Consider the following 16,512-nt stretch of genomic DNA (forward strand, 5'->3'; position numbering starts at 1 on the left):
GTTTCTGGGATTACAGTTTCCCATGAGCATATAGACAAATGCGTATCGGTAGAGGCCTCACCCCGCAGTCCTGGCGACACTGAATCTTTGGAATCTCATGTCGAACGCGAGGGTGGTAACAGTTGTGAATCTAGTTCAGAAAATATTGAGAACATGGATTTTGATGCTCAAACGTGTAAACCTTGTGCTGCAGTTTGGTTGCGTGTTATTTTATGGAGGTCCTGCCTATCAATTACGCCCTGTCATTATTTCAGCGAATCATTACGCCTGTCTTGGCCTTCCAACACTTGTAGCGAATAATATTCTTTATCATGAAGCTCATCTGCTTTCTCTCCAAACTCGATTTCGGATACTCACAGTCCAAACATTACTGAATATGTAGGCTTCTCCCCAGAGGCACTCCTCCCATGCGTTTATTGGAGAGCCGACTGCATTCTTTTCGAATCAATGTTCTTGACTGCATCGTCCCCAGGTATTTATTGTGCAGAAGCTATTAGAACCATTAAAAGTATCAATCCGTGATGCGGTTATCCCAAGTTTACATAGTGCGACCGTAAGCATTGAATTCGATTATATATTTCCTAATAACGCTGAGCTTCTGCGTATTAGACACCTGAAAGGTTTGTTAGATGACCACTTTGAGAACCTCCATATAGCTACAGTAACAGCCACAGATGTTTCTGTCAGTAAAGAGAATGCAGGTGTAAGCGTTTCCTCGCCATCAATAAATTGGTCTTTCTCGCTTCGACTGCCCGACTTTACACCAATATTTAAAGCAGAGTTATTGCCTATCATTCTAGTTCTACGAAAACTTCCCTCGTCTATTATTTCAGCCTTAATCGTGACCGACTCCTTATTCGTATGTTCTGCTCTATCAGTGCCAAATTCATGCAATATTATCCGAGAGTTTGATTCATCTATGCCCAAACATTTACGCCTCATCCGTTTGGTATGGGTACCAGAACACGTGGGACTCACTTTAAACGAGTCAGCAGACGCACTCGCGGCGGCATCTCTTAAAGGCCCGCTGCTGAGACCCTAAAACCTTCGGCATACATCACGGCTGCAAGATTTTTGAAAATTTGTGTTCAAGAAGAACATGCCAAGTCTCGTGTATTAAATAACACAGATCTTCAGGAGCTTAGATTCTCTTGGCACCGCAGACGGTGTTAAACAAGAAAGTTTCATTCATAGAGAATGCGTTGCCGAATACCAACGCTTAATGTTTATTCCCACAGGCCGGATTTAGCACCTTACCCTCAATGTTTTCATTGAAACGAACCTGAAACCCGAAGGTCCCTTTCGCCAACTTAGATTGGTCATTACGCTTTCTATGATAGTTTCTCTTGGGGCGTGTGCAGTAGTATACTGCAATAGGAACGTATTTGATGCCATATTTCATTTTGTAAGTGTAACAAAGAGACGACCCTGATAATTTCATCGTTTTACTTTCCTCAATATCAACACAAGAATACTGACTTCAAATTTTAAAATAATATAGCCTGAAAATTGACATCAACGATTAGTATTCACATAATGGCATCCTTAAATTGCAAAGTTCTACTGAAGTATTCTTCCCTTTTTACCTACTGCCGCCCGATGCATGGCCGATACCCCGTAGTGGGTTGAGCCGTATCCGCAGGCACCGAACCAAGACAAGGATGACGACCGCCGCTGCTGTCGGCCCGTTGCTCCTGGGGACGGTGTGGACGTCGCTGTGGACACCAGCCGAGGCCCAATGCCCGCCGGATGTGCGCCGGAAGAGACCGACGCACACACTGTGCAAGCCGCCCAACAATCTGTGCACCATACGCGAGGCGGGCGTGGACGCCGCTCAGCGAGCCCTCATTGTGAACCGCCACAACGAACACCGGAGTGAGGTGGCGCAGGGGCGGCTGCGCGGATTTTCACCGGCAGCCGACATGCAGGAGCTGATCTGGGACGACGAGATGGCGCAGGTGGCACAGGTGAGTGTCTAGTCTGAATATTCATGTGCGCTCTGAAAAGAAAGGAATTGACTGACCGAATGACTGAGTGGATTGATTGCAGGCCTGCGAGGCGGCGAAGAGGCAAGACCTCGACGTCCCCACGTGGGAGGCCTATATGCCCAGACACTGAACTGCATACTGGGGCCCTATAACATAAAGTTATTCCAATGTGTTTTTATTCCAATCTCCTGACGTCAAATTTGCGTAACCGCCGACGTAAGCATCTGGCGGTGGCCCGCAGGGTTGTCTGAACAGACCAATCAAACGCTCTCCTCGTTCATGGGAGGTCACTTTTGTTTGCTTGACAAACGAATAACATTTCCTGCACTGTGCGGCTTGTGTTATATAATTGGCTGACAAGAGGCGAGAAGCACGCTCAAGTGGAGAGGGATTCGATGGGGCCGAGCCAGTGCACTGAAAATCGACAACCGGATGAAGAGGGTGAGGCCGGCGTCTGCGATTGGTTCACTTTTTCTGACTTAGCTCGCGGTGGCTGGTCGAAAATCGCGGCGGCATGCCATGGAAGCTTAAGAATGACGGTAAAACGGATTCTCAGCAAAGAAGAGTTGGCAGAACGAGGTCGTAAACGTGCCGAAGGCGCTCGAAAACGTTACGCGGCCACGGAAAAAGTTTCATAACACGCAAATAAACCAATGCTTTCCGGCTGGTGCGAGTAGCCATTGCCTGAGCGATCGGCGGCAGCCATCTTTTATTCCTTTCGGAACGGGGCAGGCTGCGGCTATTCAGAAGAAAATTCAGTTTTGTTCGGCATATTAATGCATCTTTAAAGCGTACACGTCACTTTGACGCGGGAGTATTCGCGGTTTTTTGACGTCACGTGACAGGCAGGTGGAGTGGGTGCAGCCCGAAAACTTTTGACCAATAGCCGAGGGCTAATTGCGAATAGGCATCGAATCACAAATAACTATTTTTCTTTTGTTCGGTCAAATCATGCATAATCAGTGTTTACACATCATATCAGATGGGGAGCTATCGCGGTGTTCGTGACGTCACGTGACAGACAGGTGAAATGGGGGTGTTCCAAAAAAGTTTTTGACCAATCGCGGGGGGCTGAGTGCAGAATTGGAATAGAAAACTTTGGAATAGTTTTACGTTATAGCGCCCCCGGTTTCAATAAAGGTTTGTTCCATCTCCTCTTCCTCGCTGTGTGTCGTGGCTGACAGCGTAACAGGACGGACGGGCGGACAAGGCAAACCCAGTTTCGAGCTGCTGGCGCAGTAAAAGTATCTGTTTTTCCCGAAGGCTAAGCATGGAAGGCGACGTTAAGGTTTAGCGTTGCGCTGCGAAGGCATCTCGGAACGGTGACGTAAGGGAGCCTTCATAGCTGAATCGCTCAGGCCGCGTGCGTGAGTATAAAAGACAGTTTTAGCAGAACACTTCCTGTGCCCCGCTCCGCTCAGCCAGCGAGCGGAGTCGGAAGTGCGCATGCGCTGAGCGCTCAGCAGCGAGCGTGCGAGCGGACGTGCGCCTCCGAGCTCGCCGAGAGGAACGCGCAAGCGCTGCAAGCGAGACGAACGAAAATACGCGTTAGGGTGGCTATCCTAGCCGCGGGTCGGCTGATCTGCTCGGAAGGCGCTTTGCATCATGGAGTGCCTAACGAAACGAGACGAGGGTAAGCACGCGGCGCCAAAAGTACGGTTGCGAATACCACGATTTTTTGACGAGTACACAAGTGGCACGTCCAGCTTCTTCGATTCGCTGTAGCCTCGCAGCCTTTGTGTGACAATGCCCCGCGCCCGTAAGGGAATATATATATATATATATATATATATCTATATATATATATATATATATATATATATATATATATATATATATATATATATATATATATATATATATATGCATGTCATCAATCGTCAAAGATTTGCAACATTAAAGTAATATCCTTGCTTGACACTCATCAACTCGAATAAAATGCTACATACTTGCGGCTGTTTATTGAGCTTCTATCAAAAGGTGGCACCGCATGCGACTACACGTCCTTTTTGCGCATGCACGCTCAACTAAAACCCATTCCTTTTTCGTTAAACCGTTGCGGCGGAGGTGGTGTACGCGAGCGGAGCGCGTATAAGAAAACGTTCTGCTAAAACCAGAGCTGCGAAGTGGCAACTCCGCAATTGAAACGAGTCCGGAATCATTCCACATTTTCAAACACCCAGAATGGAATGGGAACGCAATGTTGGCGCGCCAGTCTGGCAGATGGAATGGCAATGGAATTGGAGTCCGAGATTCCGGAATGGGTGCATAGTCCTTGAGTGCTGAATGCTAACTTTAGACGAGATAACAAACTGGGTAAATTTCCCAATTATATATATACCCTTTACTAGGCTTCGACAAATTAATTCCATTTCTCCATTTTTACTCAGTACCGCCTATTTCAACATCTACGTACAGGTAACTGCCGTTGCACGGTAACTATATTTAGAGTACTTAACACAGTCTACGCTTCTGAAGACCCAGAAACCTTCTTGCTTTAGTAATTTAAGTCCTATAAAGACACCAACTTTCAGCTAAGGAGTAAACTTCTTAACCTTTACTTAAAAGGTCAAGTTGACAAGAATGATCCGATTTAGCAAGAGCAGGCCTGACCTATAGCACACTAGGATGCAAGCAAAAAACGACGTCGCAAATGGTTGCACCCTGCGCGAGTCCCCAATGATTTGGGAAGCGCGCCATGTGTTTTCTCACACTGTCGACTATACAGAAGGTGCTCCAACTAGATTTAGTTAAATAGCGCACTTAAAAAAGCACAGAGAGATAGAAATTATGAGGACATGCACAAGCGCTCGAGCGTATCATCGCCCGCCTCGTGCGTTCGCATTTCTTCAAGTGCGCTGCTTAAGTAAATCATAAGTTATCAACTAGCCCATCAGTACCTATTAGGCGCGATAGCAGGCGGTCATAGTGGTGTGCTGTAATATAGAACCCAAACGAAGTAGACCTTTTTTTAGCGCCAAGAAACAGCCTCTCATTTGATATGAACGCTGTTAGACATCTGTGCCTAGAAAATTGTTCATTAAAAGACACCCAATCCCAGAATTAAAATACATTTCTTCCCCTTATGTACTGCAAGTGCGCATCGCTTCTTATGATGACAAACTTCCTGCTCGGCGTCCTTTATGACTAAGACTTACGATGGGGGCGAAATGCGAAAACACCCGTGTGCTTAGATTTAGGTGCACGTTAAAGAACCCCAGGTGGTCGAAATTTCCGGAGTCCTCCACTACGGCGTGCCTCATAATCAGAAAGTGGTTTTGGCACGTAAAACCCCAAATATTATTATTATTATGACTAAGACTTAACCATGACTACTTCGATCCAGTCAGAGACGACTGCAACAGATTCGCTAATTAAGCCAGAGACTCAAAACTGGGAGATGGGGACCGCTACTCGGTACTCGTCCATGTTCGAATGTTTTTTTTTATTAGAATCTGTACCGGCATTCTATCTTCCGCACCGATTATGGCTATCTCTTTCATTTTTCTTCTTCAATCAGTCGTGTAGATCTTAACACGTGCATCGGGATTTCCATCTATACGCTGTGACAGGCCCACGCCAACCTCTGCACGCCATCCGACGGATCTTTGAACCACGACACGCGCGATGACCGCTTCACGTCACGGTTCCAAATCACGGGCCAGAACCTTGCGTGGGATGGACAGACGTTCCCGGTCGGCGTGCCCAACTGGACGAATGCCATCGACGAGTGGTACGTTGAGCACACGTTCTTCCCGCCGAAGTACATCAGTCAGTATCCCGGCGTAGCAGTCTCATCCATGGCCACGGGCCACTTCACTCAGGCCATCTGGGCCAACACTCGCTACATCGGCTGCGGCTACGTCTACTACTCGGTCGCCGGGGCGCGGTACCCGTACATGCGCAAGTACACGTGCAACTACGCTCCGGCTGGGAACTACAGGCGGCGGCCCGTCTACCAGGAGGGCGCTACGTGCAGCGCGTGTCCACCGGCCACCCACTGCAGCCAAGCTACGGGTCTGTGCGGCGACCAAGCGCCCGCAGAGAAACCCGGGGACAAACCCTTGCCGGCACCTGGGCCCAATTCTCCACCGCCGAGCCCTCCCGACATGTCGCCTTCTTCCGAACCGGAAGCGGAGACTACGATGTGGCCTTACGTAACACTTGCCGTGTCCCTAGCCGTAGTGGTGTCCTTGCTGGTTGGCCTCGTCGTCGGTTGGCGCGTTATCGCTCGTACCGATTACTTGACTGGAACGCGGGCAGCTTCCGATGTCCCCCCGGCGGAGGAATAGTGGACCATGCCAACATATTTTGCATTCGTTTTTGGAACGGTTTCGTTTCTATGATCACAAACGCGTGACTGAAACTGGTTGTCTTGTGCTGCTGCTTCTCGCGATACTTTCTTCTTTTTTTTGCGTTACGAGCGGATTTCTTTTTTCATATCTGTGTACTTATCGAATGATTTAAGTGTGCCAACGGTACGTATAAGAAGCACATGTGTCTGCTGATAAATGTTGGCGAAGTGCTTATGAATTTAGGTTCATCCTACACGAGTCCAGCGTGCTTTTCTGCCGTTCGCATCGTTCCCCACACACCTTCTTTTGCGGGATAAGGGTGGGCTGGAGTTATTTGACGTCGTGTGACCGTAATAACGTAGACGACAGAGAACAAGAGAACATGCAAGTCCACAACATAAGCTATCAGTTTTACACCTTGACCAGTGACGTAGCCTGTAATCTTTCCGGAGGGAGTGGGGGTGGGCATGCGCTTGACCAAAGACTGAATGGAAGGAGAGAGAAGGGGAGGCACGTGTCCAGTGGGCCATCCTCCTGGTTACGTCCCTGATCCTGACGTTCCCCATTACGGGTCAAGAAGATTGATTATAGTTGAGCTCGGTGCACGCCTATGGCTCTCATCGGCTCTCGCAACGAGCAATTCACCTCACAATCGACTTTCCTGATGTGCCGTAGAGACAAACCACGTAGCATTTACATCTACTAATCGCGCATTTTCCTAACACTAAATAATATTACGTTTGGCCTAGTTGCCGTTCTTTTCTTGTGTGTGTGTCTTCTTCTTACGTTGATTATTCTGCATTTCACATTCACGCGCTTACTGTAATCTAGTTGTATTAGCCGCTATCTCTCTTTCAATAGCACCTCCTAAATGGTATTACTTATTGATGGTTTATATTCAGACACTTGCCTTGTGTCCACTGTTCTATACTATGTTTTAACTGCATATTATTTTTATGGCCCTGTGGCCGCGTATTTTTATTTCTTCCGCTGACAATTGAAACCGTTGTTCTTGTCCTCCTTGAGTTATACATGTTATCCGCGGAGCTTCATTGTGCGTTACTTGCCTTTTGTTTTTTATGTATCTACTACTACTACTACTCGGTGTTTTCTTTTTTATATATATTTGTGCTTTAATACTTGCCGTACATCCCCTTTACTTACAGAATGTATCTATCAACTTCTCAAATACTTTAAATGAATGAATGAATGAATGAATGAATGAATGAATGAATGAATGAATGAATGAATGAATGAATGAATGAATGAATGAATTGATCGCGCGTCCGTCGTCGTCTTCTTCCTCAGCTGACTGCGGTGCCGCTCATCACACCAGCATTCCCATACTGCCCCTCCCGTCGCGAAGGTGCCGACGGCACCGGCCCACTGCCAGTCCGTGCTGTGATTTCGGTCTCAAATTCATTTGCCTCAATATATGGCGAAATGAAAGCACCTATCGAGCTGCGCTCAAATTTCGTGTTATAGAGTATGGTAATCGTCAGGCATTTTTTTTTTCTTGAACGTAGTAATAGTTGTTGAAGTGTGTTATCTGAAACGTGTATCTCACAGTAGCCTCTGAGAGATTAACAACTAACGTCAAACCTCAGAGGACGCGCGCTCGAAACCCAGAAGTGGGAGGTGATGGCCTGCTGTCTTTCTTCTGGCCCTTCTCGCTCAACTTATGGACCGTTTGACAAGCGTTGCCAGCCGCTAAGAAGCTGTCTATAAAATAAAATAGCCTTGCGCAAAGAAAAAAAAAATAAAGTAAAGCTGTTGTCGTCCCGCACAAGAACCGAGTAGAAGGCGACTCTTCCGTTATGACAGAGTTGACAACCTTCCAACTTGGCTTTTCGTGCGTTGGCACCTTACTTTGCCTTATGCAGTTTAGCTCTGTACTCACCGATGGCGAGAATTCCCCAGAATGAGTCACGAAGGCCATGACGTCGCAGTGGTAACTAACTCGAAGATGAGCGCGTACACTTACGCAACGTTTTCTGACCCGCCACGTGGTTATCGTAAGCGCTCCAAAAATACTTTAACACGTGCGCTGGTTAGACGCTGGTTGCGCCACCTATTCTCCTCAGACGGCGGAAATTCCTGAAACGTCGCCGCGCAGAAGTAATCAACACAGCCGTGGTTTGGCTATACGCGAGGCACGACTCTCGCTATACGCGTGCGGTACTTCATTTCTCGTTCCATAAATTGCCACACACAACCTCGACCGTGTGCAGCTTCGCATCACGTGCGCGGTCGTGTCACGTGCCCGGTGTGTTGCAGAGAGAGAGAGAGAGAGAGAGACAAACTTCGTGCGAGTCCGTGCTGTACATTACGATTCTGAGAAGCGAATGCCAAAACAAGTATGCTTCTGACGCATCCGTCGGGCACGCTTTTTTGCACACGTCGTGCGATATGCACTGCCTCAAAAACTACAAACGTGACTTGTATTGGAATCTTTCCCCAAACAAGGAAAGTGACCCTATAGACAACTCGGCGGCGCTACGTAATATTCCTCCGCTTGCAACTGCAACAGAGCGCTGCGATTGTAGTGCTGCTAAGTGGGCGAAGAAGACACATTGTCGCACGTGCTTCGTAACCTCCCCACCCCACCCTCCATTTTCTTGTTTTTCTTTTAGGTTTCATCTTGCAAGAGTCAAACAGTTTCTTACAACTCTCGAGAAACCAATACGGCAAGATTCAACCGAGCAGACGTAAGGTACTTGCCAACAAATGGCCTTCTAGAAAGTGAGGTACGCCTGAGAGCTTCAAAAGCGTTGAATTTTTGAAGCTGCTTGTTGAGGTGCACCGGGTGCCATTCCCCTTTCGCTCTGCTTTCGAGAGTTCTTGCAGATGCCAACGACGGTACTTTATAGAGGGGCCATTTCGCAGATTTTGGGTCGTCCAATTTTGGAAGATCTGGGGCTCGTCGAATAATTGTGGAGTGTTACTGGCTGCAGTTTTATAGGCCTTCTTTTTTTTCTCTCTCCCCTACACATAGCCCATTGTTCTCACTTAAAACAAAATTCTCGAAACAGCAATTCGACTTATGGATTATGTGAGGCTCACTCGTATACGCTCGATAAAATGCTAAAACGCTGGCCTGCTTAGTTTCGGGAGCTCATTCACCAAACCACCGGGGCTCGAACTTCATACGAAGCCCATCCGCGCGGCGTCCCTCACATACCAATTGTGCTGCAGTTTCCGGACATTAAACCCAACAAGGTAATCTTATTTGACTCGGTGCAGTATACTGTTGAGGAACAAAAGTTAAAGCACTCAATTGTGGCGACCACGGCGGCCGCATTTCGACGAGAGCAGAACGCAAAAAAAAAAAACTGGCTGTGGCTTAGCTAAGGTAAGCCCAGGATGCGAAGCATACTAGCCTTTATTTTAACGCGACAGCGTTAAGGAGCTCGTGTCGCAGAAAAGCCGGTGTCGTCGGCGTCGGCTCAGGCGTGCGGCGCTTGCTCAGACGCACATTTCGTTGTCGCGCCGAACGCTGCGTTGCTCGACGCTCACCGCGTCCGATGCGGGGCGCGTAGTCGCTGCGCCGTAGCAAAGCCACCTAGAAACAGTCTCTGTAACACGCCGCAACCTTCGCTTCTCATTCCAACGAGCAGCTCTGTCTCCAGGAGGCATCTCACCTCGTGAGTGTCTAGCAGAGGCAAGCGCAGCTGCTTATATACCGCCGCGACGCCGCGAGCGACGGCGCGAGTTGGAGCCTCGTTTCTCCTTTGTCGTGACGTCACGGTGTCACGTGGTATTGAAGGCGACACCGCCGCGCCTGAGGAGCTGGGTTGAGCTCTAGTAATATGCTTCGCATAAAAGTTATCGTGTGTAATTAACAGTACACAGGAATTTAAACAAGATACACGAGCATGTCAAAATTTTGAAGTTATGCTCGTCATTTAAGTGAATGATAGAGGGAAAAAGAAAACTGGTCAATATCATCGAGGAGCGCTGCACAGCATGTCTCAAATAGTCCCGGTGTTAACATTGATACGTTAAATCCGATTAAGCAATCGTCGAGCAGTCGATCACAATTACGTTTATGAGGAAAGTGACGCACGCGCTTGTACCGTAAGACATATGTCCGAAAGAAGCGAGAACCAAATCAACAAAAACGCGCCCGCTGTTAACCTTCGGGCGCCATGTACAGGGGACACAATTAGAACCGCGAATCCTTCAATCGGCACTTTGATTACTGCGGATGTCAATCAATGAACAACCCGGATCCAGGATTTCAAGTTCTACTCGCGTGGTATAAAGAGCGAAAAGTAGCGGGCAGAGCGGGATGTCGCCATTCGGTCGGGACGGCCGCAGCTTATTAAGCAAGCGTGTGCGTGGACATCCGCAGAGCTCGATCGAGCGCGCACTGCGTCTCATCGCCACGCGTCGCAGTTCTCGCTACGCACGTGCCGATTGCCCGGTCAGCGCGCGCACTCTTTTGCGTCCGCTAGTCGGTAAACACAGAGGCGTTAGCGGACGCCATGCGCAGCTACCGTGGACACTCAAACTTTACATGCTTACTGTAATTGCTTGCCTCGAGGTCTCTGCGTCAACAGCACGACATTCTTGTGTGTGTATACGCGTGTGCAGACAGAGGCCTTAGGACGCATCACGTGAAACTATCGCACAAATACCCGAACTCCGTGAACTTGCATTGATTATGTGCGTCCAGGGTTAGTTCAGCATATGACCGCCGTGGTGTGTGCGTGTGTGTGTGTGTGTGTGTGTGTGTCGTTACTGCACAGTGGCCGTGAACTTCTAATAATCCACATGGAGCACTTCTCTGGTTAGATTTACACATGTTTCTGATTATATTAACGCGACATCGACAAAAATCTGGCGTCGGCTTCGGCGGCGTTGTCCGTGAGCGAAAAATATCATACCGAACCACGCAGGTCCTCCGCGTGACGCGTAGCCATTACCGAACTGATTGAATTTCTCAAAGTAAAATGCGTCGGAAAATTGGCAAAATACGACTTACATACAACCTATACAGACATGATAGCGTCGGATTGTAATTTGAATATATCAGAAAACATAATTCTGTTACGCGGCAATTCAAACACAAACCCGTTTGCCAGTTGCCGTTTGCGGTTTGGCACGGTTATGCACGACCTCCGGGATCGGACCACGGAACAGGCCGCGTTTCTACCAGAAAGCTCGCCTTCGTGCATACCGCTCGCCGCCAGCGTTTACCGGTGAACATTACGGTTACATAAGCAGCAGTTGCCGGGAAGCGTGAGATGCAGTCAGGAATCTTTGAATGCTATCACGTTCCACTCTTAAAGGCGAAGCTTAAGCATTTTCCCATGTTTTTACGTTTTTTTTATTTTGTTTGTTTGTAGACTAAGTACGGTCGTGTGTGTGGTATGTGTGTGCGTGTAAGTGTTGCAGGTAGCATCAGTTTCTTTATCCGCATGTGGAGACAGCCAGCTATAATCTAGACAACTTCGTTACTAATTAACAAACATTACCCTTTATTAACAAGGTTTGCTGTTACACACACACACACACACACACACACACACACACACACACACACACACACACACACACACACACACACACACACACACACACACATATAAATATATATATATATATATACCTTTCAGAGAACTCCATTGGCGCTTCAGTTACTTTCTTAACAAAACGTGGTGTTATGCATTGAAGCACCAAGGAAACTATAGCACGCCAATACATTTATCCGCAAAGTTCGGGAATTAATATCGCGAAGCTGGTGTAATCCTGAGAATTCGTTCCAAGTGGATCCGCCTTGCGAACTTCACGGCTAAAATGTGTAGATCGCAATATGGGCTACAAGAAAATTAGTTAAGAACTTAATTAGTGCATTTCTGTTAATTACTCGATTATGTATATCAATTTCTTGTGCAAGTAATATCTGCCTCTTCGAGTAGACCAGCTCATGAACTAGAATTGCGTATCTGCCACAGGCAACCTTTAATTCTTTTTTAAATATTAGAAGACATAATACACTCGCACCTTCTAGATTTCCTTGAGTACAATAGCTTCTTCTTCTTCCCCGTTTCCCAGCACGGCTACAAGGAAACGTTTTCGTGTGAAACGCAATTGTTATTTTTCGCTTACAACCTGTTCATTAATGCAGAGCTGTGATTTGAAACAGATTTTATATTCATTGATTTCGCAAAGGATTTTGATTTAATTTCGCATGATTTGCTCTTCTTTAAACTTAGTTTAATATAGACCCCGATGTCTTAGCATGGACAAAAGCATTCCTGTCTAACGCCACCCAGCATGTGACAGCTAACGACTGCTCCTCTGTCCCTACTGTAGTGACATCTGGTGTCCCTCAAAGGTGAGTTCTCGGTCCTTTGCTCTCTTTAATTTACATTAAACACCTTTCTTCACTTCAGCTATCTGGCTCTTCGCAGATGACTGTGTAATCTACCAAAAAATTACTAACAGTACAGATTCCCCTTGAACATCAATGTGACCTCGACAGTGTTTTTGATTGATGCACTAATTGGCTTACGACACTTAAACCAACTAAATGTAAACGCATGCGTATCTCTAGACGTTCGTCTGCTCAAAGTATGCCTACATGCTTCCTGAACAATGTTGCTTTACCCCCCGCTGATTGTTATAAGTATATCGGCATTCAAATAACATCTAATCTGTCCTGGGACATGTATATTTAATATGTGACTAGCAGCACGAACCGAAAGCTTGGCTATTTGCGTCGAAATTTTTCCACATAGCCGTCTCCCATCAAATTAATGCTTTACAAAATCATCGTCCACAGCCATGTCAGCCATCGTCCGTAGGGTCCGATGGCTGGCTGACATTCAATTATGCAAGCGCCATATGCATGGCCCCCCAGTCAAACCCCAGTCAAGCCACGCCAGCGCTTGCTAGCATTCCGCGTAAATAACGCTCCATAAACGCGTCCTAGAGCGCGAGGAGACACGCGATCTTACATGGGGGGCGCGCCACGTAGCGTCGATGCGTGCACGTTTTGCATTGCAGTTTATGCAGTATTGCAGTTTATGGTAGAAAAAGAAGTTTACGGAAATGTACGAAAAATGCTAGAAAATACATTATGTGCCTGATTAAATCAATCTGGCTAGGTGACTATGTCACTCAACCGCAGAACACTCCCAACCCCACAGCCACAGCTCCCGAAGACTCAAGAGACAACACTCAGATTGTTGCAAACCAAGGCGTTCCCCGCACCCAAGGAGACTCCATCTCATGTTCCCTACTGAATATGATGAACAATGTAGGACCCGCCACACTCAAGAGCTGTGGGAGGCGCTGCTGCCCAGCTCCCATCTCTGGGGTCAGATCATGTTAATTGAGAGGGTGGTCGCAACCAAGACGGCGCATGGATTCCCGTGAAGAAGGAACCACTCCTGCAAATGAAGCCATCTTTAGGATCATTAAAGATGTTCTCTCTCTCTCTCTTTCGAACGGCATGCCAATAAACCATCGTTGCCATCGTCATCAACGGCAATGTATACCGTGCCACCGGTCAAGGGATGTGCTAAGTGCGCGACGTAGCCTAGATACCTGTGTTTACTCTTCGGTACACGTTATGCTGTCTTGTCACAAGGTACGAACCGCTGCTGAAGAATGAAGAAATGAATCTAAGGGCGACGCGCACGGCTGTAACCAGGCAACACCGGGCTCAGCAGACCAGCTGTACATAGAGCAGGACAAGCTGCGACTTGCAGTCGATGCCGGGCGGACAGTTCAGACCCTTCTCATGAAAACAACGCGGAGAGACTTCGCCGCGAAGACTCTGTAGCGCGTGGTGCCGAAAATGGAGCTCCTGTGGAGCTGGGTGTGCCGCGCAGGCCTGTGACTTTTTTTTCTTCATAACATCTACCACTACAATAAAGTATGCATCTTGATTTGCAGTGTAAGTAATGGCCACCTCTTCAAGTAATTCTGCGCAATGTGTAGATTTGTGCTATCGTTCAACACACACACACACGCACACACGCACACACACGCACACGCACACGCACACACACACACACACACGCACACACACACGTACACACACGCACGCACACACGCACGCACACAGATATAGCACTTTTACATAACAATTAAATTTCGTTATCTAGGGAACGTATCATTTGATCCAAAGCAAATAAGTTACATTTTAAAGTCCGAGGAAAGAATATCAACTTTGCAGCAACATCATTTTGGAATAACTTGCCCAATCAGTTAAACCTTTCTGTGTCAATCGATGTATTTAAAAAAGACACATTGTTATTTAGTACAATATTGACGTTTTATTGGTTGCATTTTATATAACCTTACTTTAATTGCTTTTATTTTAATAGAGAACTTATTATTGGTTCAATCACTTCTTATCCTGGGCTCTGAAAGACGACATCTCATTGCAGCCTTTAGTAACGGCCGCTAGAAGGGAACGTACTTGAGTTATGAGACATACGTCTATATTTTAAACCACGCTTAATAACTCTCTGAAAAAATAAACATTTTCGATTAATTGATGGGAGATTATTGGAGGTAAACTCAGAGTTAGACTGTTGGAAAATATTTCTAATGCAAATAATAACAATAATGTCAAGGTAAAATATTGCTCGCAGTCTCCACATTCGTCCTTAGTCGCTCAGTTGTGTTTACGTTTGACACGGATCGAATATATCTTTCGTTCCACCACTCGAGATAATGTTGCCTAAGCTCTAAGTTACCTAGAACAAAGCACTTCTTGTAAGGGTGTGTGAATATTCCGAAATTCTTATACGAATCAAATAATTCTAGTTATTCAATTCTTATTCGGTTCGAAAGTTCGGTCTTGGAAGTTGTCGAATATTCGTTTCGTTCGATTACTACGGGACAGAAAAAAAGTTTTTGGAGTTTACAGGAGGAAAGGCTGATGCATGTGAACAGTCTGCGGAATGATTCTGCTGCATGGAGAACCGTATTGTTGCACAAAAGCATTAGTTTGTGAGCGAATGCGTTGAAGAAATCACCTATGCACAATAGTTTAGAGCTGTTAAACACGCGCATGTCTCGCCTTTGGCAGCCTATGAATTTTCACTCCATATTCAATTCAATTCAATTCAGTCTTTATTTTTCTCTTGTACAGAGAAGGAGACAGGACTAAAAGCTCGTAAGCTTGACAGAGGTCCTGCCCCCTTTATCAACTTGGCAGTACAGTACACAGACAGAGATTTTCAATTTTCCAAATAAACACTGAAACAAAATAACAAAACACTTTGTAAAAACAGCGCTATGAATTGCAGCACAAACATAGGTATTAGAAAGACAAATAAGTGCTCATGGGGAAACGAAAAAAAAAAGAATAATAATAATAACAGGTATAGGTTTAAACTGAGTGCAACATTACGTAATCTTGCTCCATATTATGCAAATATACTTAATGTTTAAGCAGTGCCGCCATGTATGGATTCATTTAGAAGGACGTGCGGTGCTGTATGGCAATGCGCTTCGCTCCTTAAGTGAGCACTACACTTCTAGGTGCATCTGTTGACATGCTTTTTTGTTTGTTGAATCACTGTCATTGTCATAGTGCACCAGGAGCACTTACATTCCCTTTGTTCAGATTTGCAAGCTTTTCAAATGAGTTGGAATTCAGTATCAAACATCGTAAATATGCCTTTTGTAGCCAAAAAGACTACATAAGAGCAGTGGCGTCGCTAGGTTGTCTGGCACCCGGGGCCCTTAGATCTTCTGTCACCCTCCCCCCCGCCCGACTGTAGCCGGCGGAATGAGGGGTGTCTTCAGACGTATAAGACAACCCCCCCCCCCCTCCTCCCGCTGGCCCCTTGCACCCGGGGCCCACGGCCCCCCGGCCCCCCCTGTTGCTACGCCACTGCATAAGAGGTTTTATGTTTTAGTTTCTGTAGAAGTCATAAGTACATACGATTGGATATTCGAAGCCCGTTTACGGAAGTTGCACTGTTCGCACAACTTTGTATATATATATATATATATATATATATATATATATATATATATATATATATATATATATATATATATATATATATATATATATATATATATATATATATATATATATATATATATATTATCAAGCCTGAATGTGGTGCCGCGCTTATTGAACGACGTATTTAAAACATACGCTGTAACGACAATGGCCCCACACTGAAATAATAGCACGGTCATTGCAACATTGTACAATTTTTTCCAGGCTAAGAATTATGTCAGGAAAAAAT

The 16,512-nt window shown here is 46.3% G+C and overlaps 1 protein-coding gene across 1 annotated transcript; it reads left to right on the forward strand.

The window, feature by feature from the left end:
- Positions 1-1,635: 1,635 nt before the first annotated feature.
- Positions 1,636-7,031, forward strand: LOC135897400 (scoloptoxin SSD976-like). The gene is made up of 2 exons (XM_065426015.1): positions 1,636-1,967; positions 5,561-7,031. The coding sequence occupies exons 1-2, from the start codon at positions 1,662-1,664 to the stop codon at positions 6,278-6,280; spliced, it is 1,026 nt and encodes a 341-aa protein (XP_065282087.1). The 5' UTR covers positions 1,636-1,661; the 3' UTR covers positions 6,281-7,031.
- The last annotated feature ends 9,481 nt before the right edge of the window (positions 7,032-16,512 follow it).

This window comes from Dermacentor albipictus, chromosome 2 (assembly GCF_038994185.2).
Source record: "Dermacentor albipictus isolate Rhodes 1998 colony chromosome 2, USDA_Dalb.pri_finalv2, whole genome shotgun sequence".
NCBI classification, from domain to species: domain Eukaryota; kingdom Metazoa; phylum Arthropoda; class Arachnida; order Ixodida; family Ixodidae; genus Dermacentor; species Dermacentor albipictus.

Coding starts and splice junctions, on each gene's coding strand:
- LOC135897400 (XM_065426015.1), top strand. CDS start 1,662: ATGACGACCGCCGCTGCTGTCGGCCCGTTGCTCCTGGGGACGGTGTGG. Junction 1,968..5,560: donor AGATGGCGCAGGTGGCACAG/GTGAGTGTCTAG, acceptor ACGCTGTGACAG/GCCCACGCCAACCTCTGCAC.